This window comes from Camelus bactrianus, chromosome 10 (genome assembly GCF_048773025.1).
Source record: "Camelus bactrianus isolate YW-2024 breed Bactrian camel chromosome 10, ASM4877302v1, whole genome shotgun sequence".
Classification (NCBI taxonomy): Eukaryota; Metazoa; Chordata; class Mammalia; order Artiodactyla; family Camelidae; genus Camelus; species Camelus bactrianus.
In genome coordinates, this window is record NC_133548.1 from 49,029,899 (window position 1) to 49,054,975 (window position 25,077).

General features: G+C 46.0%; 2 protein-coding genes across 17 annotated transcripts in view; one reads left to right on the forward strand and one right to left on the reverse strand.

Annotated features, from left to right (window-relative positions):
• The window catches only part of RNF169 (ring finger protein 169), an 83,041-nt gene extending 75,795 nt beyond the window's left edge, over window positions 1–7,246 (forward strand). The window contains exon 6 of the mRNA XM_074372638.1: window positions 428–7,246. Within this exon, the coding sequence (XP_074228739.1) occupies window positions 428–1,609 (1,182 nt within the window). The 3' untranslated portion in view covers window positions 1,610–7,246. The remainder of the gene's footprint in view (window positions 1–427) is intronic.
• A 4,409-nt stretch (window positions 7,247–11,655) lies between these two features.
• Window positions 11,656–25,077, reverse strand: part of XRRA1 (X-ray radiation resistance associated 1) — an 86,185-nt gene continuing 72,763 nt past the window's right edge. For all 16 annotated transcript variants that reach the window (XM_074372622.1, XM_074372636.1, XM_074372630.1 and 13 more), the window contains 7 exons: window positions 21,966–22,059; window positions 21,076–21,191; window positions 18,023–18,358; window positions 13,701–13,896; window positions 12,842–12,957; window positions 12,520–12,625; window positions 11,656–12,122 (listed from right to left, as the gene is read on the reverse strand). In XM_074372622.1, coding sequence (XP_074228723.1) covers window positions 11,869–12,122; window positions 12,520–12,625; window positions 12,842–12,957; window positions 13,701–13,896; window positions 18,023–18,358; window positions 21,076–21,191; window positions 21,966–22,059 — 1,218 coding nt within the window. In that variant the 3' untranslated portion in view covers window positions 11,656–11,868. The remainder of the gene's footprint in view (window positions 12,123–12,519; window positions 12,626–12,841; window positions 12,958–13,700; window positions 13,897–18,022; window positions 18,359–21,075; window positions 21,192–21,965; window positions 22,060–25,077) is intronic.

A 25,077-nucleotide genomic window follows, 5' to 3' on the forward strand; every position in this document is an offset into this window, starting at 1 on the left:
GGCTTCTGCGGCTCTCTAGTCCTGTCCCATAACCTCTGGCACACGGCCACCAAAGAAACTGTGCAAGATGAGAAGAGGCAGAACGGGTCATAGGCATACTAGTTATGTTGGAGAATTTTACACATAGATGTGAAAGAAGAGAGTTTGAATTAGTAGCCAGATGGGTGGGATGAGGGCCACTAGAAGACCCTTTTTTAAAAGTTCTCGATGAGTTTTTTTCCCTAAAGGTTTTCAATTTCATTAATTGTTTCAAGTGTGTCAGAATTTCTGCAAGTGGCATGTGCATGCTAAATTAGGGATTTTCCTCATTTCTTAGGCTCACATCACCCTTTATCCCCTTTTCCTCCTTTCCCTCCCTATCCCTCTACCATCATGAAGGAATTATGAAGGAAAAAAATATATGTATAATCTTTTTCATCTCTTTCAGGTCACAACCATAACCCCAGCCTCCAACCCCATCATTGGTGTCCTCTTGTCTACTCAAAACAACCGCTGCCTTTCAGCCCCTGACTTAACCATTGAAAAGCGCCTACCCTTCAGCTCCCTCTCTTCCTTGGCTTCCCTGCATAAGCCAGAGCGCTCTATCAGCCCTGAGAGCAATGACAGCATCTCTGAAGAACTCAACCATTTCAAGCCCATCGTCTGCTCACCATGTACTCCCCCCAAGAGACTCCCTGATGGCCGTGTGCTGAGTCCCCTCATCATCAAGTCAACCCCCCGTAACCTAAATAGAAGCCTGCAGAAGCAGACTTCTTACGAGGCTAGTCCACGGATCCTCAAAAAGTGGGAACAGATCTTTCAGGAGAGGCAAATCAAAAAGACCCTTTCAAAAGCCACCCTCACCTCCCTGGCTCCAGAAACAGGGGAAGACTTCCTGGTCTCTGAAGTTACCCATTCTAACAAGGAGAAGCCACTTCTGGCTTTAAATACAAGACTGTCCAGTGGGCAAGGACTCTCTGAGTGTACAGGACCCACCCCCACTGACCTTGATTATCTCCCCTCTGCTAGCCAGACAAAAGCAGAACAGGGCAGCAACAGTAAGAGGAGCACTGAGATCCCACTGGAAACCTGTTGTTCTTCAGAGCTCAGAGTGGGAGCCAGTGGGACTTCTTTGGAGAAAGAGCAGTTTGAAGGGTCAGGGTCAACCCCAGATGCCAAGTTAGATAAAACCTGTATCACAACAACTATGAAAATCTCAGCAGTTAATTCAGTGCCACCCAAAAACAGTGTTTCAGGGGTCCTTAAAACAAAGAAACAGCTGAAGACAGTGAATCATTTTGATCTGCCTAATGGTGTTCTGGCAGACAACTTAGGTGAGGAGCCACTTCCTTCCTTGCGTCGGGGCCGGAAAAGACGCTGTAAGACCAAGCACTTGGAACAGAATGGCTCTCTTAAGAAACTGCGGCAAAGCAGTGGTGAGGTGGGTCTGGCCCCAACAGACCCAGTACTGCGAGAGATGGAGCAGAAATTGCAGCAAGAGGAAGAGGACCGGCAGCTGGCTCTGCAGTTGCAGCGCATGTTTGACAATGAGAGGCGGACTGTGAGTCGCCGGAAAGGAAGCGTGGATCAGTATCTCTTGCGGTCCAGCAACATGGCTGGGGCCAAGTAGCACCTGATGAACAGTGTTACCTATTTTTCAGGTCTTTGGGCTTGATCATATACCCTGAAGAGCTCAGTGTTCTCACTTTGGGTTTCTTTTAATGGCAAAACACTGTCCAATATGGTTCTGAGAGGTTCTGAGGGCCTTCATAGTATGTATCCAAGGGAACTGTGTCTCTGCCTCCCTGTGACCCAGGCCAGAAGCATTCTTCACCCCCTAAGTGACCCACCCCCGAAGGCTTCTGGGCCAAATCTGGCAGCTTGGAATACGATTCAGGAGCACAGAGGCCAGGGTTTGAAATGGTAGAGGAAAAAGGGGATACCTTCTCCAACTGATAGATCTCCTGGCTTCTTTCAACAGGTGTTGTTTTAAATCAGCCTTGCAGATAAAAGTTAGTTCCATCTCGGTTCTCTGGCAGATCTGAAAAGGTAATGTTCTCCTTCCTCCTTACTGTTGCCACAAGTAAATATACCTAATGAAATCAGTTTTTATGCTTCTACAAAGTTAACGTACATTCTCTGTTTAAAATATAATATTTGATTAATGCTCTATAGTTGACAGACCACATTCCTAGTCACTGTTTAATGTGGTCTTCTCAGTAGACCAAACACGTAAGCCCCATTTTCAGATGATGGAATTGCAGTGCAGATGTTCAGATTCTCTCAGCTACCAAGTGGCGTAGCCCAGACTGATGCTGGGTCTCCCAACAACAAATCCCATGGATTTTCCACACTTAAGAGGTTGCCATAACGGACTGCAATCCAAGGGCATGCCAGGAGAACCTAGGGAAAGCTGGCTGGGCTTTGAATCTCGATTGTGCAGAATCCACATGGAGATAATTGAGACTGACTGGAAGTATAAACATATACTGTGCAGTTATCCCATCCCTACTGAATACAGCCTCTGTTTTCCTCGGGGTTCCACGCTATGAGATAAAACTGTACTTGGACTTCATTATTACTCTCCACGTGGTGAAGGGTTATCTGCAATGTTGATCTAAAATCCAAAAAATAATTTGCCCAGAAGTCAGGCAAAGAACAATACTGAAACTCCATACTATGGAAACAAGGTATCTAGCTGTATGCAGCTTGTAAATTCAGTCCCATGGACCTTTGGGGTTTATTTTCCTTAGCAGCTGACACCATGTGTCTTTTGCATCTCTGGTGGTGCTTGGTGCTTCTGCCCACCTGGGCTCATTGAGAGTAGGGATTAAGATAGGATTTTAGGGAATCTCAGGTGGGCTGGCATTCCCTGTGCATGTATGAGTTGTTACTATAAAGTCACGTGACTGGCATATTAACACACCTTTCGGATCTTGATATATCACAATGTATGTTGTCCCCCTCAGGTGGTCTCAGCAGGATACTGATAGTATTTCCAATGATGTTGCCATTGGTGAAAACATTTCTGGAACTGTCCTCAAAGTCTGGAGACATCTATATATGTAATGTCAGAACTGGAAGGGACGTTAAAGGTCATCTGTTCCAACTTCCTCCTCTTACTAAGGCAGAAGCTAAGATCCAGAACAATGACTCACTTATCAAGGTCACACGGGATTTACTGTATCACCTACTTTTGATTCTTCTCAGGAGATTTGCCTTGTTTCTTCTCTGGGCAGATCTTTAATTTCTGGGGTTACAGGAAAGAGAATTTTAAGTCTGAAGCTAGTCAGAAGCGATCTGAAGACTTGGAAAGAGAAGGTGGCTTATCCAGAGGATTTGGAGTCATAAATGAGGTGCAGCTATAAAGCAGTCAGAGCCGTTTTCTTGTGCAGCTCATAAACAGTTCCCAAAGAGGAGTTCCAGAGATGTCTTAAGCATTTTGGTCATCATTGAGATTTGTGGACCCTCCTCAGTGACTACTTTGGGGGAAGTGTCACTCACCTGAATGTACGTATGCTGTGTTGTGTGTGTGTGCGTGCACATGTGCAGATGTGTGTTTAGAAAACATACATCAATCTCATTACTGTATGTTCATGCCACTTCAGTTCTAGGTTCTACTAGCAACATACACCTGACAAAGGCTGCTGAAGGGAATATTGGTGCACAAGATGGAAGAGCTGGCACTGGCCTGTACAGGACAGGGAGAGTGACTTACTAAATGCCCTTAGAAAAGACATCAGTTACTGCCATTTCATAGTTTCTTTTCGATCTTAGTAAATATTATTGGAAGGCTAGTTTAATTGGTAGTAGCAAAGACACTTATTTTTCCACTTGACACCTTTGTCTGTATCTCCAATAATTTGAAAAACACTTTTCAGTTGGAACTGATTTTTGTTTTTGAAAAAAAAAGATAAATATTTTTAATAGAAAAAGATAGATATATATTTTAAATATCTCCCCAAAGTAATACTTTCATTTTAAGAAATTGCTTAGCAGTAGCAACAGTTTTAGTGTCAGGTGCAGAGTGGAAATTCTCGTTAAGTGAATATTCCAAGTGCTGGGTCCATCTTACTGACTACCTACTGTGGAGCCTCGAATGGTACTGACAGTTTTTCCAAACTTCCAGATGAGCAGTAGTCCTTCAGATACAGGCGACGCAGTTTAGATTAAGGAGGAACAAGGCTTACTCTTTAATCAGCTTGGCCTTGGAGGAGGGGAAAACCACTAAGGTATTATCTGTACTTTAAGATGCTTCCCATACTTAATGACTAAAACTTGAACACTTTCTCGAAAATTTCCCTCTCCTGTTGCTTGATTGTGAAGTTGGTCACAAATGGAGTTGTAGCCATGAATTCTTTGGAGAAAAAGACAAGGAAGGAAAAAACAGTGATGGGGAGGGTTTGTGAGCTAGAATGAGAGATACACTGTCTCACAAAACAAACGTTTGTCACAAATCATTGGAATCTGATTCACCATAGGAATTTCCTGTGTCCTTCTAACTCTGTTCCTTGTGTATATGCATTCTGTGTTTTTTCTTATTAAAGGGGAAGTTATAAGAGGTTGGAGGATGGGTCATTCTGATGGGAAATCAAAAAAATGTGGTGGCCTGAGTAGGGGGCTCTCAGCCCTTTTTTATTGAGTGAGGAACACTTTGGGAACATGGTCATGACCCGTTGATTATATTTGCTGGAAGAAGTCATCTGGGCCTGTTGGGTTGGTATCAAATCTGGAGATTATGCACCTAGCCCCCGGTCCCTTTCATATAACTGCCTCTTTTCAAAAGGTTAATTCTTTTTGGCTGAGGCGTCCCAGGAAAAGCTTTTGTTAAGTGGTTTCACTTATTTTTTTTTTAATTTTTGCCTGGAGGAAGCACTGGTGATGAATGCCTTCTGTTTGTTGTTGTTGTTGTTGTTGTTGTTGATTTTCTCTTAAAGAAAAATGCCCTTAAGAGAGTAAAGCTGCTTAATTAATTTCTATGTGACTACAAACTGACACACTAAGATGGAAAGCTGCCACGGTGCTTGAGTGGTGAAGCTGATGATAGCAGTCTGTGCTGTTCATCCTTCCTGTTCCATTTGATAGACATTTCCTGAGCTTCAAACTCGTGCCAACCCTGTGCTGGGTCATGGAGATATAGGGAAGGGAAGGATAGTCCTTGCTCCTGAACTCAGTGTCTGTTGGGATGTATTTGAATGTATGTGTGGCTTGAGAGTTTGTTGATGGTTTTATGAAAGGCCACAGTCATCTTGGATGGCCCATTCAAGATACTGTCCAGCACCCTTGAACAACTTAGATACCATCAGTATCTGTGAGTTTGATTGCAATGCTGTTTTCCATTTCTTAAGTGATTTTACCAGAGGAGAATGACTTTTCTCCTCCAGTGATTATAGGACAACAGCATCTCTTAAGAGCTGCTTTTAGCATAAAGCCCCAAGAAATGAGGCAGGCTGTGGATCACAGACACGGTCAGAAGAGGCTCACTTCTCAGCTTAGTAACCTCCTAAGCTCTTGCTCAATCAGACCTCTCACCAGAGCTGGAAGCAACTTGAGATTCCTTTTTTTCCTGCGTGGCTTTTTATTGCGATGGAAGGCCAGTAGGTGAGGAAGGGAAGAAAAATGAAGGCTGGATCATAATCATAAAATATTACATGGCTGAAATGGGCACGAAAATCATCCAAGTCAAACTATCCCCCCTGCCGACCCTCTTGTTTTTTAAGAAGTGAGGAACTTGAGGTTCAGTGCCTCGTGGCATGTTTGTACCGCAGTATTCCAGAGTCTGAATGAATCGTCCTTTACTCACACACACGTACAATTTGCTAATAAGGGGGACACCCAAATGGATTTAGGAGTCTTTTTGTTTTAAAAGCTTTTTCTTCCTGCTTTTTTCAGGTAGAATTAAAATGTACCTATATCCCCTGAATATATACCCATGTAGGGAAAATCCCCATAGAGAGAGTAATGTGAATGTGGAATCTTGGGAAGTGATACATTTTGATTGGAACAGCTGTCATTTTAACTACCAAGGATTAAAACCCAGCCAGCACTTCATTTTTCTTAGAAAATCAAGAACTCCTTAGGGACTTGAATTTTTCTCAGCCAGCCTTTTCCGCATCAACCTACAGATTGGTCTTTTGGCCTGTATTTTAGAAGTGAGTAGAGCTGCTTATAAATTCTTGTGACTCAATGAGAAAGCAGGTCTGCCTTTAAAAAAAAAAAAAAGTTGGGGGTGGGATTTTAGGAACAGAGGCTGCTGAATAGACTTTCCTCCAAAGATACCCAGAAATGCATCTTTACACATGATTGTTATCCATAATAGCTTTTTGAAGAAGATTGTTATACAGAAAAGAGACGTACGATATATACAGAAGACACCAGTTAGAGACTGGTTAAACTGGATGAAGGAAAAGTGCCAAGACTGAATGTGCACACTGTTCTATGTAATATCAGTATTTTTTTCCCTAAGAAAAATACATACTTTGCTTTGTGAGTAAATGCTTCCTTAATGCCTTGTCTCAGTAAATGTGGGAGGCAACCTCAAACTTGGGGCAGGCTCCCTTTCTACCTTTTCTGGTGTCTTAACTAGTTGGACAAAGCCAAGGTAAGGCCAGGCTTATTCCTCTCTCTTTGCTCTCATTTAATATGGGGTAGAAACAGGCAATGCCCTCTTCAAAGATCAAGCCATGAGAGCTTGGGTCCTGGCTCCACGTGGCAGCAGATTCTCCCTTGTTGGCCCTGCCCCCTCTCCAAGCTGTGCGACCACTGGGAGCCGGGGCTCTCCCTCAGTGGGTTCAACCTGAAGTCCTAACGAGAGAATGGATAACCATGCAAGGTAAAAAGTGACTATCTCAAATGCCAACTAATGGATTAATGAATGGATTTTTTTTTCACCTGATACACTGTTTACTCTCTTTGTAAAAACGCATTGTCCTTAGGGCCTTATCCCCTCCCACCTGGAAATAGAAAATGGGTTGTATTTTGGTATCATTCAACCTGCTGTTTGCATGAGAGTGGCGAAGGGGCTTGGATCCCCGGCACTGCCACTGCTTGCTGCCTTCTCTCCAACTCATCATAAAGAGCATTTTGACAAAGACAGAGGACTCAGAACAGGGCACTCCCTACCAGGGATGCTTCTGCCAACAAAGAAAATCAAAGGGGATGACGTGTTGTTTATTTAAACAGTACCAAAGTGCATTCTTCAATATATGTTTGCCAGCTTGAGGAGAGGCCCAAGTTGAAAATACAGTAAAGCAACCTCATGAATGTTCTGTTTCTAGTCCAAGTCTTATGTCTGGAAGGCAATCTCAGACAAATCTGAGCTGAGCTTAGACTATGTGCATTTGAGTTTTGATGCTGTTTTTGCTCTGGGAGATGCCCCATATTGGACCATCTTGCTTTGGCATTCAGAATGATGGGAGAAACTAGGAGGGATGGAGTTTCCCTGGTGTACAACATCTTTTGAGTTATAAGTTATTTCCAACTTACAGCTGTCATCCTTGTATTCAACTGTTCTCACTCCTAATGAAGGCGCTGAGAAAGAGTCTTAGTAAAGAACAGATGTGCAGGATGACATCCTTGTACACTAGGGCTGTTTTCAGAACATCTGATTTTTGAAAATACCCTCTTTTGGAACCATTGTTCAGAAATTCAAAATCCCCTTGGTGTCAGTTTCTCATCCAACAAAGATCTAATGTATCCATGTTCCATTTAAACCAATTTGAAGGACTGATGTAAGAATGCATACTGTACATGGTAAACCAGCACTTGAGGGACCTTTGAAATCATCTGGTACAACCTCGCCAAAGGAGGGTGGTTAAAATGATTTGCAAGAAACAGTGCAGCTAGTTGGAGAATAGAACTTGATTGTCTCTTGGTCCCTAAAGTAACAGAAAACACTCTACATACCACTCTCATTAATTCCCGTATAGCCTGGTGTGGTGAAGTGGGTGGCCCTCATTTGCAGAGGGGAAACTCTGGCTCTGACATATCCTGGAAGCTGGATCCTCTGACTCCAAAGCTACCTGCTTTCTCTGCTGCCCTGGGTCAAATGAACCTCAGAGTGGTGCCATCTTCCTCCACTGGGTTTAGCTAACAATATCGTTCGAGGTGATTTCTGGGTTGGATCTCCTCCTTTTGTACTGGGCCTGACAGGGCTAGAGAGATCAGAATCTCCCCTCTGTACCCACTAAAGGGGTGGGAGGATCCTGAGGTAGCAAGGATTGTGAGGCACAATCTGCACCTAAATCAGTTCTCTCCTGTGGCCACATCTGAGTCTACCCGGCTACTCACTGGAGCTTGGATAAATGACTTGAAAAACAGGATAGGCTTACCTAATCTTGGAGAGTTGGTGGTGGGAGAAATTTCTTCTGGTCTGCTCTTGTTAGAAGATTGGAGAAGTCCCAGAAGAGTGGCAGCCAGCTTCACATCTGCTATGGAGAAGGAAGGGGCTCTGGTTGAGTGCCAGCCCAGGGGGATGAAGTATCTTGTAGATGGGATTTGCCCGGGAGAGCTAGTGACTACGCTGGCAACAGGGGAAGTGGCCGCTACCTGAAAGACCCCCTTGATTAGTTCTGAATTACCATTCATCTGACAAATCTAGTCTTAGGCTTTACTCACTGAAATGAAGATTGGGTCATGACTCTTTAAAAGAACAAAACTCAGGAAACCAAGTAACTGAAATTTACTCACCCCAGAGCTGAGAATGTGTTTTTAACACCAGAAGGACCCATAGAGATTGAAACCCCTATTGATGCTATGGGTAAGTGTGAATGACCTGCTCTATGTCATATAGCAAACAAGACACAGGGTTAAAGTCAAATCCCAGAAATATGACCAAGTCCAGATTACTGTTCTGGTAGAAAAGAATGAACACAACTTGTAAATGATTGTATGTCTTCCCAAGATGCAGCAGTCCACTTGGATAAAAGGGTGGATGAGCTGACAGTCATACTTTGCATACTTACAACAGCAGGCAGGTTGGAATGCTGGGTTTTTTTGGTTTTTGTTTTTTTGTTAATAAGAACATGGTTTTAAGGGAAAGCCCAGGCAGTGCCTGTGGAAAGATGCCCACACTGGCTTCTGGTTGCCTAGCCATACCTGTGTATATACTGTGTATTATCCCACTAAGCGCCAACATGAGCCATTTCCCATTCCTCCCAACACATTCTTCAATAAATCTTATTGAGGGCCTCCTGGACCCAGGCTCTGGGCTGAGCACCAGAGGTATAATCAGTTCTTGGTCTGATACAGTTTGGTGCCCATCGAAGTCATACTGGGTTACAAAGAAAAGTGCAGTTCAGTTTGGGAGGAGAGTTCAAGGACATAACTGAGCTGAGGCTGAAAGGATAAGAAACATTAGCTACCATGTGGTCTTACCTAGGTCTTCCTAGATGTACTCAGCAGAGTCTCTGGGTAGCCTCTTAGTGGCTTCCTTCCCAGGAGTTCTACATTGCATGACTTGGTTGTACGTGAGGGAAAAGGGGCCAGCACTCTGCACACTCACTCTATAAACCTCCAAGACGGGAAAGTTAACAATCAGGAATGCAGAATGATCCTGGCAGCCTGGAACCCTGGGCTGAGGCTAAGATGATAAAATATGAAATCCTGCATCAGATACCAAAGGTCAATTTCAAGTATAAAAAAAGGGAACACAGTTCTGATACTAGTCTGCTGATAAAGGCTCAATAAAGCCAAAGAGGAAATATCATTGTTTTAAGAGTGAGCAAAAGGCAAATAGTATGGCAGGCTATATAAAAGAATGTCCTAGCCAGAGAAGGGAGTGGGCAGTCCTGCTGTGTGCTGCACTGGGCACAGCTAGAACACTGCATCTGGGAATCATGAGTAGGGGGAACCCCAAAACTTAGCAAGTCTAGGAGAGGCAATCAGTTTATTCAGGTGGTATCCTACATGGAATAACTGAAAGTTAAGAGCATCTGGCCTAGACAGGTGTAGCCTCTTCAGGATACGCTCACGTCAGTAAAGGGCTGGCCTGGCTGGGCAGGGAGAACAGGTACACTCTTGGCCAAAAAGCAGAGTTAGGACTACTGAGAGACTTAGGCAGACACTTAGCCCAATGGCTAGAGCCATCCAACAGCTTTCCCAATAAAAGAAGGGACAGCCTTTGGAGGGAATGAGCTCCCTGTCACTAGATGTGCAGGTGGGAGCTGAATGACCTGTTGGTGAGACTGCAAGAGGCTTCCTGACTTGAGGTTGGGACAGGATGTTCCCAGGAGCCTTTCAGGCCTCGAGCCTTTGATAGTGTTTCTGGCTAAAGGGAGCATTCCAGTTCTCTAGAACTTGAATCTAGTGCAGTTTACAGTGTGAATGATGGTGTGGATTCTCCTTCCTAACATTACGGGAAGGGTGGTTTGGGGCCTAGGAGATCCAAGGTGGTGAGTCAGCGACATGCCCCTGCACATGGATCTGTCCAGATGCCTGAGTGAATGAGATGTAACTGACTTTGTAACTTGGTATGTGCAGGTGACTGTATGTAATTAATTGTGTATGTGACTGTCTGAATTTGAATGTGTCTGGTATGACCACAGCTGGCTGTAACTATGTCACTGGCCACATGTGTGAGACTGGTTAAGTATGATGGTATGCAAATACTTCTGTCCTAATAGTCTCACACTCAAAATGCAGCAGATACTACACCATGCTACACCTGTGGCTACAAGACTGTATTTCTATAATCACCTTAATTGCAACTTAGGCTGTGGGAGTCTGTGCCATGGTGAGGACTATTAATCATTGTGCCACTGCTTCCTGGACCCTGAGAGCTGCAGGCCTGCTCCCCAGATCTGAATTGTAGGCACCTCCAGGAGAGTAGTCTTAGGAGCAAGCATTGCCCAGGTGACTACGTCAGACCCAGCATCCACCCTGAAATGCACACCTCTCCAGAATTCAGACAAGTGGACTTCTGATCCCCCTCTGCAGCAGGTGCTGACTACTGGGCACTCATAAGAATGGGACAACCCCATAGGCTGCCTTGGCCAGAACTAGTTTACTTACCTCAGTCCAGGTTGACCTTGCAGAGTCCCAGGGTCCGTTTTAGAGCCATAGTCCACTGTATTTGCATACGGGACTTCAGCTTATGTCCTGATCAGAAGACCTTGGGAAATTCCATGTAAGTCATCCTCTCAACTTGTCCCAGCTTTGGCCATGGCCATCCGATGAGGAAATTCCCAACCCCCTCTCCTCCCTCACCACATTTGCCCTCACAATGGAAAAAGCTGCCACACACACACACACACACACACACTCTCTCACTCTCTCTCTCACTCTCACTCTCTCTCTCTCTCTCTCTCTCTCTCTCTCTCTCTCTCTCTCCCTCTCCCTCTCCCTCTCCCTCTCCCTCTCTCTCTCTCTCTCTCTCTCTCTCTCCCTCTCCCTCTCTCTCCCTCTCTCTCCCTCTCTCTCCCTCTCCCTCTCCCTCTCTGTCTCTCTCTCTCCCCCTTTATTGGCTGTGGGTGAGTTAACTTCTCTGAGCCTTAGATTTTGTGCTGCTTCTCTGTTTCAGCAACACTGTTTTCCATCCTGGCGCTTACCCCAGCTCTGCTAGACACGTGTGCCTCAGACAGGTTTCCCACAGGACTTCAGGGATGTGCATCAGCTGGGTTTCTTTCCCCAGTGCAACAACTTGGCCCAGGCTCCAAAAAGGAACGAGGGCTCCCTTGCTGTATGCACTCACTCTTTATTGCTGTTGCGCCAGGTTTCTGCCTGGCCCGAGGAAGGGAGGTCCTGACGATCTCCCCATTCTCTGCCACCAGTGAGCGAGGCCCAGTAGAGCTCCGAGGCTCGCGCTTGTCCCAAGGAGCAGTCAAGGGCATGGAATCCCCGTGGAGGGTGTGGGGCGCAGGTTGGGTGGCGTACATGGCTGTGTGTGCAGCCCTAGCCTTTCGAGTCACTGGCCATAGGCTCCTGGCAGAACTCGTCCATGAACTCAAGGAAGCGGCCAAACTTAGGGTGGCCCTCACTCAGTGCAGGGTGGACCTGGGGCGGCTCTGTGGCTCTGAACACTGTCCGTAGCGAGCAATGCACCAGCCGTCGGTAGCGTGCACGAAACTCCTTCAGCAGCTTCTTGGCCTCCAGGTACTGCTTCTGGTTCACCAGCCGCTGCTCCTTCCGCTGGCACAGGACAGCTCCTGCAGGAAGAGAAGCCAGGAGGGCCACCAAGGTCGCCCTGGGTCCACCTGACCCAAAGCAGCAGGGATTGGGTCCAGAGCCCCACAGAAAGTGGGATAGGGTAGGAAGAGGATGTTAAGGACCTGAAAATGGTCTCTCTGGCTTGGACATTAGAAAGCCAGTAGTATGCCCTTCTGATTCTCTCTCAAGCTGTAGTTCTAGACGGTAATATGCTGTGTGACTTTAGGCAACTCTCTGCCTTACTCAGGCCGCAGTTTTCTCCAACTGCACACAGGAAGGTCTGGGGCAGATACTCTCTAAGGGTCCTTCCTGCTCTGACACAAGTCCTTTGTCATACTAGCGGATGAGTAAACTTCTAGATCTAGGATTCTTGTAGCTGAGGACTGGTGGCCGTACCTAGTGGCGCCTCTGTAATGTTCCGAGGGTCCCGCATGCGAATGAGGACATCATCTAGCAGCTGAGCTCGAGTCTTCCGTGGGGGTGGAATAGGGATCCTCTGGGTCTGCCAGAAGGTAAGAGAGCAGAGTGTTATCCCAGTCTTATGCTCAGACTTCCATGGTCTCACCTCCTCACACAGTCACAGTGACATGCAGGGGAGAACCTGGGGGCACTGGGGAAAAGCATAGCTCTTTGAAGGTCCCAAAGTTACAGCAACAGCCACCCCTCTGTACCTGTGAGGATCCTGAGGCACCATTCACACACTCAGGTGGAGGTTTACCCGTTTCTCCTTGGGAACATAGTGTTTCTGAAGAGTGTCCAGCCTGGGCTTGCAGGAGTGGTGCAGGAGCGGGTGTTTCAGCATGTGCTGCAGGGCCTGTGCATTCTTCTGGATTCCTAGGGCAAAAAGACAAGGCTGAGTTGAGACATATCCCCCTCCTCCTGGATGCCTCTGCTAATTCTTCATTCCCCATCTCATAGCAGCTCTGAGTAAAAGGATGAGAAGCCCCAAGAAAAAAAACAGTATTCCCATATTCTGCCCTCATCTGTTCAGTGCCATCATTCATTCAGTGAATACTTGTTCCCTTTGTGCACAGATCCTAATGGAAAAATAGCACAGGAGTAGGGGAGGGGACTAACCCCCAGGTAACCCATTAACCTCGAGGGTTTACACTGCCAGGACTGACACCCAAGAGAGCACAGCTGGGCACAGTACAAACACTGTTGACACATCAGTCTGAAATAAGAGGTCAGAGAAGGTGCTGCCTCCTTTGTCTCAAACCAAATAGGGAGGATTTTGGTTGTTCAGTCTGGGGCCTAACTGGGCCGGGGAGGAGCTTTAGAATCTGACTACACTGGGTGTTTGTTCATCAGACCCTTCCAGAAGAGACTTTTCCCACAAAAGCAGCTGGACCCAAACTGGCTGGAATCTCTCAACTGCTGTGGCTCCCCAACAGGCCAGGGGCCCTGACGTGTAGGGTTCCAAACAAACCAGGATACCCTCAGGGACCCTTTGACAGATATTCTGTCAGAGGATACCACCTGGCTTGGAAAAGAGGCTTGGCTCCAGCTTTGGCTTTGCCCTGACTTTCTCTGAGCCACGGAGGGCCTGTCACTCTGGAACCATTCTCCTCACATACCTTTTGGCTCAGGGAAGGCCGGATCAGGTTTGGCTGTCAGCAGCTCCTCATAGCCATGGTACTTGCTGGGGAGGGAGGCAGATGGGAGCTTCTTCTGAGTCCTCTTCACAACTCTGGGTACTGTGGGTGGTCTTTGGCCTTTCTCCTTTACTTCTGAGTCATCCTTCTGGAAGATGGAGGAAGACAGCCCACTCACCTGTGTACAGGAAGAAAAAGAAAATTCATTCCATTAACACTTCTGAGTTCTGTGTGGGTCCCCATGCTGCATCCTTTTAAGGGCAAGAACCAAGACTGGAGTGAGAGGAAGCAGACATGAAAATAGATGATGACCATACACCTTGATAAATGCTGCAACAGAAGGGAGCACAAGGGTTCTGGGTGAGCCCACAGAAAGCCCTCACCAGCCTGGGGGACCAGAAAGTTTATTGGAGGGATTGATGCCTTAGCCTGAGCTAAGTCTTGAAGACCCAGGAGAGCCATTCCCAGGCAGGAGTTTGGCAGGGGCGGGGGGCTGCAAGTGATGAGAAAGGAGGACGAGGACTGCTGCTGGGAGGGAACAGCATAAGCAAAGATGCATAGGTCAGATGCAGCAAAGTGCATTTGGGGGAAATAAAAATTGGTGTGGTTGGAGGGTACTGTGAAGAAACAGGCAGCTGGAGCGATAAACAGGGCCCAGGTCAGTAAGGACATTTTAATGCCAGGCTGAGGGTGTTTGTTTTGGTTTTGTTGGTATTTTATCTTTGCTGTACTGGCAAGCTATTGAGGAGTTCCAAAGGGATGAGTGAATACTGTCTGAATTCACTTTTTTAGCCTTACCCTGATGGTACTATAAGAAACATCTTTGTGGGGAGGGTATAGCTCAAGTGGTAGAGTGCATACTTAGCATGCACGAAGTACTCGGTTCAATTCCCAGTACCTCCTCCAAACATAAATAAATAAACCTATTTATTTATCCACCCCCCAAAATAAATAAAAATTAAAAAGGATAAAAAATAAGAAACATCTTTATGAAACTGATAGGGATGTAGTTATACCCTTTATTTAGATTTATAGCTACTAAAGAAATAGAAAATCTGGATAGACCTATAACAAGCAAAGAGACTGAATTAGTAATTTAAAACCTTCCCACAAAGAAAAGTCAGGACCAAATGGCTTCAGCAGTGAATTCTACCAAACATTTAAAGAAGAACTATGAATCCTTCATAAACTCTTCCAAAAATAAGCGGAAGGGGGAACACGCCCAGCTTATTCTCTGAAGTCAGGATTACCCTGAACCCAAACTAGGGAAAGACATCACAAGAAAGGAAAACTACAGACCAACATCCCTATGAATATAAACACAAAAATACCCCCAAATACTAGCAAACTGAATCAGCAACAGATGAAAAGCCATGACCAAGCGGAATTTATCCCAGGTGTAAAAGATTGGTTTAATATCTGGAAATCAATTAATGTAATACATCATATCAACAGATAAAGGGAAAAACACAAAACCTCAATAGACACAGGAAAAACATTTAGCAAAATTTAACACTCCTGCTCTGTCTCCAGATCCCTTTCCAGTGTCTTCAAGGTTTCTGGACTCTGCGTGGAATAAAGATAGTCTCTTTGATAAGTGGTCCTGGGAAAAGTGGACGTGTAAAAGAATGAAATCAGAACACTCTTTGACACCATATACAAAAATAAAATAAAAATGGATTAAAGACCTAAATGGAAGACCAGATACTACAAAACTCCTAGAGGAAAACATAGGCAGAACACTGACATAAATTGCAGCAGTTTTTTTTTTTTTTGGATCTGTCTCCTTAAGCAAAGGAAACAAAAGCAAAAATAAATTCATGGGCTCTAATTAAAACTTGAAAGCTTTTGTACACAAAGGAAACCATCAACAAAATGAAAAGACAACCTACTGAATGGGAGAAGATATTTGCAAATAAGGGGTTAATATACAACATATTAAATAGCTCATACAATTCAACGTCAAAAAAACAAACAACCTGATTAAAAAGTAGGCAGAAGAACTGAACATTTTTCCAAAGAGGACATGCAGAAGGCCGATAGACACATGAAAAGATGCTCAATATCACAAATCATCAGGGACATGCAAATCAAATCCACAATGACATATCACATCACACTATTCAGAATGGCTATCATCAGAAAGAACACAAATAACAAATGTTGGCGAAAAGGGTACCCTTGTACATCGTTGGTGAGAATGTAAATTGGTGCAGCGACTGTGGAAAACAGTATGGAGGTTTCTCAAAAAACTACAAACAGAATTACCATAACAATTATGTAAATTAAATAAATAAAATAAATTACACAAATATAAATAGATTAAATAAATAAATAAATATAAAAAGAACAGGACCTAACAATTCCTTTCCTGGAAAAAAAGACACCAATTCAAAAAGATACATGCACCTCAATTCACAGCAGCATTAGTTACAACTGCCAAGGTATGGAAGCAATCTAAGTGTCCATCAATAGATGAATGGATAGAGATGTGGTATATATTCACAATGGAATACTACCCAGCCATAAAAAAGAATGAAAATTTGCCATTTGCAGTAAAATGGATGGACCTGGAGAACATTATGCTAAATGAAATAAGTCAGACAGAGAAAGACAAATACTGTATGATATTACTTATACGTGGAATCTAAAAAATACCAGTAACTAGTAAACAAAACAAAACAGAAGCAGACTCACAGATATAGAGAACAAACTAGTGGTAACCAGTGGGGAGAGAGATGGGGGGAGAAACAATATAGGGGTGGGGAGGGGAAAGGGTTTTTATGGGACTACATGAAATCATGTGTGTGACACTTTTGAAAATTGTAAAACACTATAGAATTCAAAGAATCTTTTACTCAATAAAAAGTCAACTAAAAAAGAAAAAAAATCTAACACTCCTTCATGATAAAAAAACACTCCAGAAACTAGGAATAGAAAGAAATTTCCTCGACCTGATAAAGGACAGTTATGGAAAACCCACAACATCATAATTAATGGTGAAAGACTGCACGTTTTTCCACTAAGATCAGGAGGAATAAGACAACATTTTATTGGAGGTTATAGCCTGGGCAATTAGGCAAGGGGGAAGAAAAAAACCTATTTTTTTTTTTCATGGTGACTCCTAATTGACTGTTGCTTTGGCTGCTAGGAAACTCAAATGCATTTTGGCAGTACACTTCTATTATGAGAGTCGTGTATGATGTACATGGTTGAGTGACAGAATTACCCTTGCACTTATTATTTTCTTTTCTGTCCATATCTTCCTTTCATCCAACTCTCTCAATTATTTATTTTTTAATACTTGTTTGTTTAAACTCTGCTTTGTTCCAAAAAGATTCTGATATAGTTCATAAGATACTTTTTTTTTTTACATAAGGATACTTTTATATTGTATGAATTTATATGTCACTATAAGTCATCTGGGGAATAAGTAAGAGATGGGTGGACAGAGAGGTAGACAATTTATGGACGGATGTACATCTTGGAAAGATCTGGCAGACTGAAGGGGTAAGACTGGAGGCAGGAAGATCAGGGAGGGTAGTGTTAAAATAATAAAGTTCAAGGGGGCCCCACCAACTCCTCCAGCCTTATATTTCCCTTATCCTACACATCACCTTTCTACTGTTTTTACACTGAACCACTCATGGGCCCTATATATACCATTTTAATTTCTTTCCTCTGTACCTTGCTTCACACTGTGCGCTCTGCCCAGAATGTCCTTGCTGCCCAGGTCTTCACCTTGTTAGCTCCTACTCAGACTGCAAAACTCAGCTCATTTGAATTGCTTCCAGGAAGCCCTTCTGGTCTAGGGCAAAGGCATCCCTCCTTCCTCTAGGCTCCCAGCCCCTAGGTTCTCCTCAGTCTCAGTACTGACAGCATGCACTGTTCCTGTCCATCTCCCCAATTAGACTGAAGACATCTTGAGGGCAGGACCCAGGTCTTATCCATCTGTGATCCCAGGATTCAGAGACAGCATCAGAAGTGAGGTGACCTTAAGCAGACAGGCAGAGGCAACAGCAAATCCTTCTAAGAAACTGGTCAGAACCAATGCCCCAGCCAGACCCCAGACGTTGTCTGTGCCACAGAACCATGACTTGTCCCCATGGGTGTCCCTAACAGTAGCCTTGAATCAGTAGATCTCCCACAAGAGGCTATGGGCCTTGCCAAAGGTACTGCCCTCTGGTTTCCAGACCTGCCTGGTGCTCACTTCCAGCTGCCTGCAGCAATCTAGCCATCTAAGGGTGGTAGAGGAACCCAGGGAAACTGGGAACAAGTGGGCAGAGGCAGGTGGGTCCAGGCACCTGGGTCAAGAAGATGGACTCGGTGCTCTTGGTGTCCTCGTCGTCTGGGCTGTGGCGGCCAGCAGGGTCGCCGAGGTGAGATGTCTCTTCACTATACACAGCAGAGTCAGAGCGGATGGGAGGCAGTGGCACAAAGGTCCGGTGGGACAGGGAAAGGCCCTCCAAGCCCTCCATGGGCATCTCTCGCGCCACAGAAATGGTTTTGGTGGTGGGCAGCTCCTCAGTCAGTGCGGCCTCTGACTGCAGCATCTCCTTTGAGGAAGACTTGATTGTGATCACGGGTGGGTGATGGACAATCAGAGGCTTCTTTGGCACCTTTGGGACTTGGGCTTTCACCTGTCATGAGAGAAGGGTTGATTAGATTGGTTTGCTTCTAATCAGAACCTTTCCTCCTGGACATCACCAGCCTAAGGCTACCTGCTGTATCAGTCAGAGCGCTAGGTAAGGACTCATAGTGGGAGAGAGGGGACAAAAATCACACTTATTGGGCGTCTATGATGTGCCCCATACTTGATATATGTTATTTTATTTACACCTCAAACTACCCAGTGAATAATTATGCTCACTTTAGAAATGAGGAAATGGGTTCAGAGAGGTAAAATGACTTGTCCAAGGTCAGTTATTCGGCGGCACAGCCTGGACTATCTGATTCCTGTCCTGAGTTCCAGGCCTCATTCTGCATCCCTGACTGTATCACTCTGGCCTTCAGTAGCCTTATTCCTCTGATCAAGTTTCACATAGTGCCCTTGACTTTCCTCAGGGACTCTAACGAGGGCCTGGGGGAGATGGTCCCACATTCTCTGGAAGGCAGCAGCGCCAAGTCCCTTTCAGGGTGCTGGTCCCTGCACCTTATCTGGAGACCCATAAAGCAAATCTCTCTCAGGTTCAGGACCAAGGAATTAACTGCTTTCTTGTTGAACTGCTCAGCTTCCTTAATTAACGAAAGCCTGTCACCCTCCCTTCTCTTTGGCTCATCTATCAGGAGAGAGCCCTGTACCCAGTTTCTCTCTGTTGGGCTTAATTCTGCATCCCCTCCCTAGGTAGCTGGTAGACCTATTATTCTCTTGTCAAAGGTATTTGGTCCACTTATATCTGTACTTGGACAGACCGTGCAGTGCAGTAGAAAAATCTCAAGCACAACTCCATCTTTTGAGCTCGTGTAACAGGAGAATAGTTCCTGCCCACTGATCTTGCAGAGTTCTCCCAAGTGAGCTGGGGTGTGCAAATGTACCAAACAAACTAGGGAGAGTGAAGGATGACTGTTTTATAAAATAAGGTTCTTTTTAAGAAAATATTTCCTTTTTGAAATATATAAAACCTCAGTGTTTAGACTTGAAGCCTGAAGGACCCAGAGTCTTTTTTCAGAACCCATGCCTCAACATCCAAAACACCAATTGCCATCATTTACTGGCTGGTGGGGAAGGGACCACATTTATTCTTCGCTCTCATGGGTCTGTGCTGGAGGAGTGCTGGGGGATGCTCTTTCTCTAGCCCATCCCCACTTTCCCAAGGGAAGACTCGATAATCTGACTGGTTAGAGGCCGAGAGTCACTGGGCCCTGCATCCCAGATGGGCTGGACTGCTGAGCATCAAGGGCAGGCTGTTTTATCTTCCGTTTGTGTTCTCACACACAGAGGCTCACACGGCTTCTTGGTTACACGCTGGGTGGGTCTAGACCTGCTCTGGCAGGCTCTCCAATTTCCCCCTGTTCTGTCCATGCCTGGTATGAGCGAGGGCCAGCAGCCTTGGTTGATATAACTGATTGAGTAAAAGGCTGTAAATCCAGCCCACCTCTGGGAGCACACAGGGGACATGCAGGCATCTCCAACCTGCCTACAGGCCACACCACATTCTCCAGTCTAGCCTGCATTGGAGGTTAGATGCTGGTTGCCTAGATTTACAAAGCATTGATTTGCTTCTCATTTGGCCACTGGTGTTTGTGTTTATCACAAAGGTGGTTTGTGATAGCCACCTTTGTGGTTCCCCTGAACCCCAACACTACCCTTTAACAAGTTATTTCACTTCGCTTGGTGTGTTTCCTGTTCTGTGGTGAGGATTACAGGATGGCGTGTGTGCAAGTTCTTGGCATGGGTGCTCTGTACATGGAGTGAGCATCTGGCTCACTCTGGTTCTGCCCCTCCCCAGCTGGCTGATGGGAAGGGATGCAGCAGGATCCTTAGAGGAGGCAACAAAAGGAAAGATGATAGAAACCCTTTGAATTTGTCTATTTCTGGTTTTAAATGCTGCTCTGGTCATCTGAAGGCTCCAGACTGGAGGGTGGCTGTACAGAGGGGGCAGTCAGGGGATAACTGTATTTAACTTTTGGGGTCAGCAATGACCAGTCCAGCTTTTGGCTATAGGAAGACTAAAGTTCAGGAGGGAGGAGCATTTCAGAAATTTCTGAAATCTTTCAGAGGAAAGGGGATCTGATTTACTTTATGGCACCCCAGAAGGCAAGACTAAGACCACTAGCTGGGGGAGGTACAGAGGGAGCAAACTGCTCTCAACATTAGGAAATGCTTCCTAAGATTCAGGCAGAAGATGTGTATTCTAGGCCTGGCACAGCCATTCATGATTACCATAGGTGACCATAACTTGCACTGGTAGGGGCTTGGGGTGTCTATGATGTATTCTTGTATCTGTTGCTTCCACCAGTCCTCTCAGCAGCTCTGAGTTGAGAAGCTGAAGTCCAGAGAGTGGAAATCTTGCCCAAGTTCAGGCAACTATGGAAAGTGATAGAGTCAGACTCACACCTGGGTCTTCTCTCTGATTTCTCCCCACTTCTCCACAGCATCTTCTCTGGGCCTCAGCTTCTCTATAAAATCAGACTCAATGACCTCCCAGCTCCTCCATACTCTGACTTTTGGGCCTCTGACTGATTGTCTTGTCCCTCCTGGGTGTATCTGTATGTAGGAGAGCAAGGGCAGGAGAAGACAAAGCTGCTACTACAAAACTAAGGGAGGGATCCCAGCAGTTCTGTGCCAGGTGCGTCTGCAGGCACTGACATAGGCTCTACCCATCCTGGGCTTGGGGTCCTGTCTTGGAAGCCTTACCTTCCGCGAGTCCTTCTGAGGCATCAAAATACGATGCTTAGCCTTTACTATCTTCCTTCGAACTAAGCGGATTCCCAGCCGCTCCTGGAGGAAGCTTTTTAGCAGTGGAGGGACCCCTGGAGCCATGGTGGAAAAAGATCACTATTAGCTAACATTTACTGGGGGCTTCTCTGTGCCAGGCTCTGCTAAAATTGCTGCATACACACAAACTTACTTAATTCTCACACCAGCCCTAGGAGGTCAGTAGCTTTATTATGCTTATTTGACAGGTGAGGAAACTGAGGCACAGAGAGGTTAAGGAATTTGCCCAAGGCAATCAAGAGAGTGTGGAGCAAGGACTAGAGCTCCACTGGTGTCACTCTAGGGCCCAGGCTTCTAAAATGCCTCCGGCCGCTTCATCTTGGACAGTGGGTTCCACTACTGACGCATCTATTCCATTCAGTGTGCTCTGGGAAGGGAGGGCTGTGCAGTTGGGCCCCGCACTCTTCCCCAGCTGGGAAGTGGGGAGTGAGGTCACAACAGACCAGTTCCACAAAGCAGGGTGTTGTTAAACAGCTCATGCAGGATCTAGATAATTCTGTACTCCATTCTCAGCTCTACCTCTTTGTTGCTGTGTGACCTTGGGTAGAATGGGACCCTCTCTGATCCTCAGTTTCCTCCAATGTACATAGGGACAATAAGGTCTGCCTCACAGGGTTGCTGTCAGGATGAGCCAGTAGAGCAGAGGTGCTCAGCAGTGTCTGTTGTTTTCTCCATCTCCCAGTGCACCGTAAACCTTGTCCACCCATGACACAGAGCAGAGCAGGGCCTGGCACTGATGAGGGAGGGATGAGGATGCCTACATTGCTTCCTGGGGGCTGGGTTCAGGGCCAGGTTTGTGGGCACCATACCTCGTGTATGGGCCACCAGAGGGTTGTTATGGAAGATGAGCTCGCAGAGAGATGGGAAGAGAGCTACTGGCAGGATGGCATCTTCCTTCGCGATCTGTAAGGAATGCAGGAGAACATCAGCTTGGCACCGCCCCCCACCTCTGCCCAAGTGCTTCCAGGCCCCACAATGCAGCACTACATGCTCCCTAGGACTAGGGTAGGGCTGGGGGACTGAGGCTGCTGGGGACAGGACTCCCTGCTGGGCAGCATCTTATCTCTGCAATTTCATCTGCTCGTACCCAGAATACCTTGCCCCTCCTATCCGAAATTCCACCATCGCTATTATCGTATTTGAAAGGTATGATTTTTTTTTCCCTTCTCCACAATGGATATGTAATCCATACCAAGTATTGAGATGTTGGTGACAAAATAATAAGAACATATATATAGCACTTGTTGCACAAGGAGTCTGGCAAGACATTGACTTTGACTTCAGGATACAACTTGTCTGACACTTCATCTTCCTCAGTGCAACCTCTACACACCCAGTCAGTCTGTCAACAACACTGATGGTCTCTTTTACAGAAGCCTGTCCTGTTCATTGATCAAGGGAGGGATAGGGGACAGGAGGTCAGGGGGATACATGCATCTGAGCGATAAGCAGAGCCAGTGGAAAGGGAGACCTCATGGCTGGCTGGGGCCCAGAGGCCACTCTACCCCTTATGAGGCCAGCCTCTGAAGGGTAAAAAATACACAATCCTTGTTGAGCAAAGTGGCTGGAATATCTGGGGACAACCGTGGGCAGGGTGTCTATTAGCAGTGAAATAGTATCAGAGGGTCCACGGGCAGGGCAGTGGCCTTTCAGATGCCTGGACACATTGAAAGGTGTTGTGTCAGATTTGGGACCCACAGAAGGCATCAAGGTCAGAGGGCTGGGAATAGGACGGTACTTGAGTTGACTTCCTCTGGAGCCTCCCTGGGGAGCACTAGATGCCCAATGGGCAATTACCTATTCATTCTCTTTCCTTTTTGTTCCTTTGATCAACAAATATTTATTGAATGCCTACATGTACCAAGCACTGGGTTGGGACTGAGCAGAACAGAGCAATTCCTATCCTCAAAAAATGGTACCTAGTGGGAAACAAGCATTGAAGAAACAGTAACACAAAGGAGTAAATTTACAGCCATGATTAGTGCCACAAAAGAGAGACACATGAAGCATTATGGTGATTGGACCTAGTCATGGCGGTAAGAGAAGACGTCCCTGAGACCTGAAGGATGGGTAGGAGGTAATTAGTGGATGCAGTGGGGGATGTGGGATGTGTATGTGTCAAAGAAAACTCTGTATTAACCAAAACCATCCCCTCTTCTTTCTGGGCACACAGCCAGACTGTATTCTCTTGCCTCCCAGGCACCTATATGTGGGCATATGACTCACTTCTAGCCAATGCAAACTGGGTGGAAATGATAAATGCCACTTCCAGGCACAGTCCTTTCAAAACCTCCTGAATGATCCTCTACGTCTCTCACCACCCTCCCTTCACTCAGCCATGTATCCACCAGTTGCACAGGATCAAATAATGTACTCTTAAGGTCCTATGGAACGACACAGCCATAGCCAGAAGGGACTTGGGTCTCTGAGGATCATGAGGACCTGCCAACCAAGAATATCCACAATGTATTTTGTAAAAGCAAGAAATAAACTTTTGTGTTTAGTCACTGAGATTTTTAAGTTTGCTGGAGCAGCTAATATTACTTACTCTAATGCCAGAGAGGAAACGTTCCATACAGAGAAGAATGTGTGAAAGGCCTCATAGCAAGGAGGAGGAATGCCTGCTGGAAGGATTTAAAGACAGCGAGTGTGACTAAAAGCAGAGAGAAAGGGTGCTTGGAACAAAATGAGGCAGGAGATGCAATTATGAACCAGACCAAAGTTAAAGATTTTGGTCCTGAGCGGACCTATTAGATAAATTTTTAGAAATATGAGGACTTAGGCTATTGCTTCAGGAGGCATATCAAGATGGAAGACAAAGAGGATGTGGAGTTAACCTCCCCCTACAAACACATAAAAAATATACCTATAGTGGAATAATTCTCATGGAAAACTAACAGAAGAACTTTTATACAACCAAGACAGCAAGAAAGATTCCCATGAAATTATGAGTATGGAAAGAAAAGCACTGGGTTGGGACGTATGGAAACTAAGAGGAAAGGGCAACTGCATGTGCAGACGCTACCCTGGGGAGTGAACAGGTCCGGTCACAGACAAGGCGTCCCAGTCCTGGGGTCCCACGCAGGGGAGACAAGCCCCCTTGGCTGCCTGGTGAAATACTGGGACAGATATCAAAGCTGCAGAAGCCTAGACCCCTAGACTGGTAAGGAGTGCACGGGCCACCTCTGCATCTCTAGGGCAGAGGTGGCCCGGGGCCTGGGGTGTGGTCCATGTGGGGCAGCAGCAGCCACTGTGAGTGCTCGATCACTCAAACAGCGCCACGAGGTGGCTCAGACTACTGACAGCAGCACAGCCACTTTAATTTCCTCAACCATGACACCACGATCCCCAGTCCCAGCCTAGTGAACGCTCCAGCCCTGCTCACTCTACACCACAACCTTGCACTAGATGTGGGGCTACCGCAACAGGGGAAAAGATGCAATCTTGGGCTGCAGCTGAACAGAGCTTCAGACCTCTACAAAGGCAGAGGATTGCACCTATGTAAGCGCAAAGCCCCATTTACTTCAGCACCCCCTCCTTTGGGCAAAGGCCCCATTGCGGGAAGAAGGAAAAACACACACCCTTAAAGGGAACAGAGCCAGCTCAAGCCAGACCCTCAGGGCTTCCGTTCCAGCAACTAGGGAGCAGACCCCACCTGTGACAGAGCTGCAGCGGCCACTGAGCAGACAGGAAGTTCTGCCTCACACCCTGCTGGAGGCACTGGCTCCTCCAATACCAGCCACACCCTCTTCAAGGTGACAGTGGCCAGCACACCCTGAGGAAAGATATGGCTGGCATCCACATCAAATCTAGCCCTCAAACCAAAGATGTTGGGCACATCTACTCTACATAGGGATACGCTCACAGGCACACCAAAATCACAACTATCTGCAGAACAACCATCAATGAAAAGGACCAGAA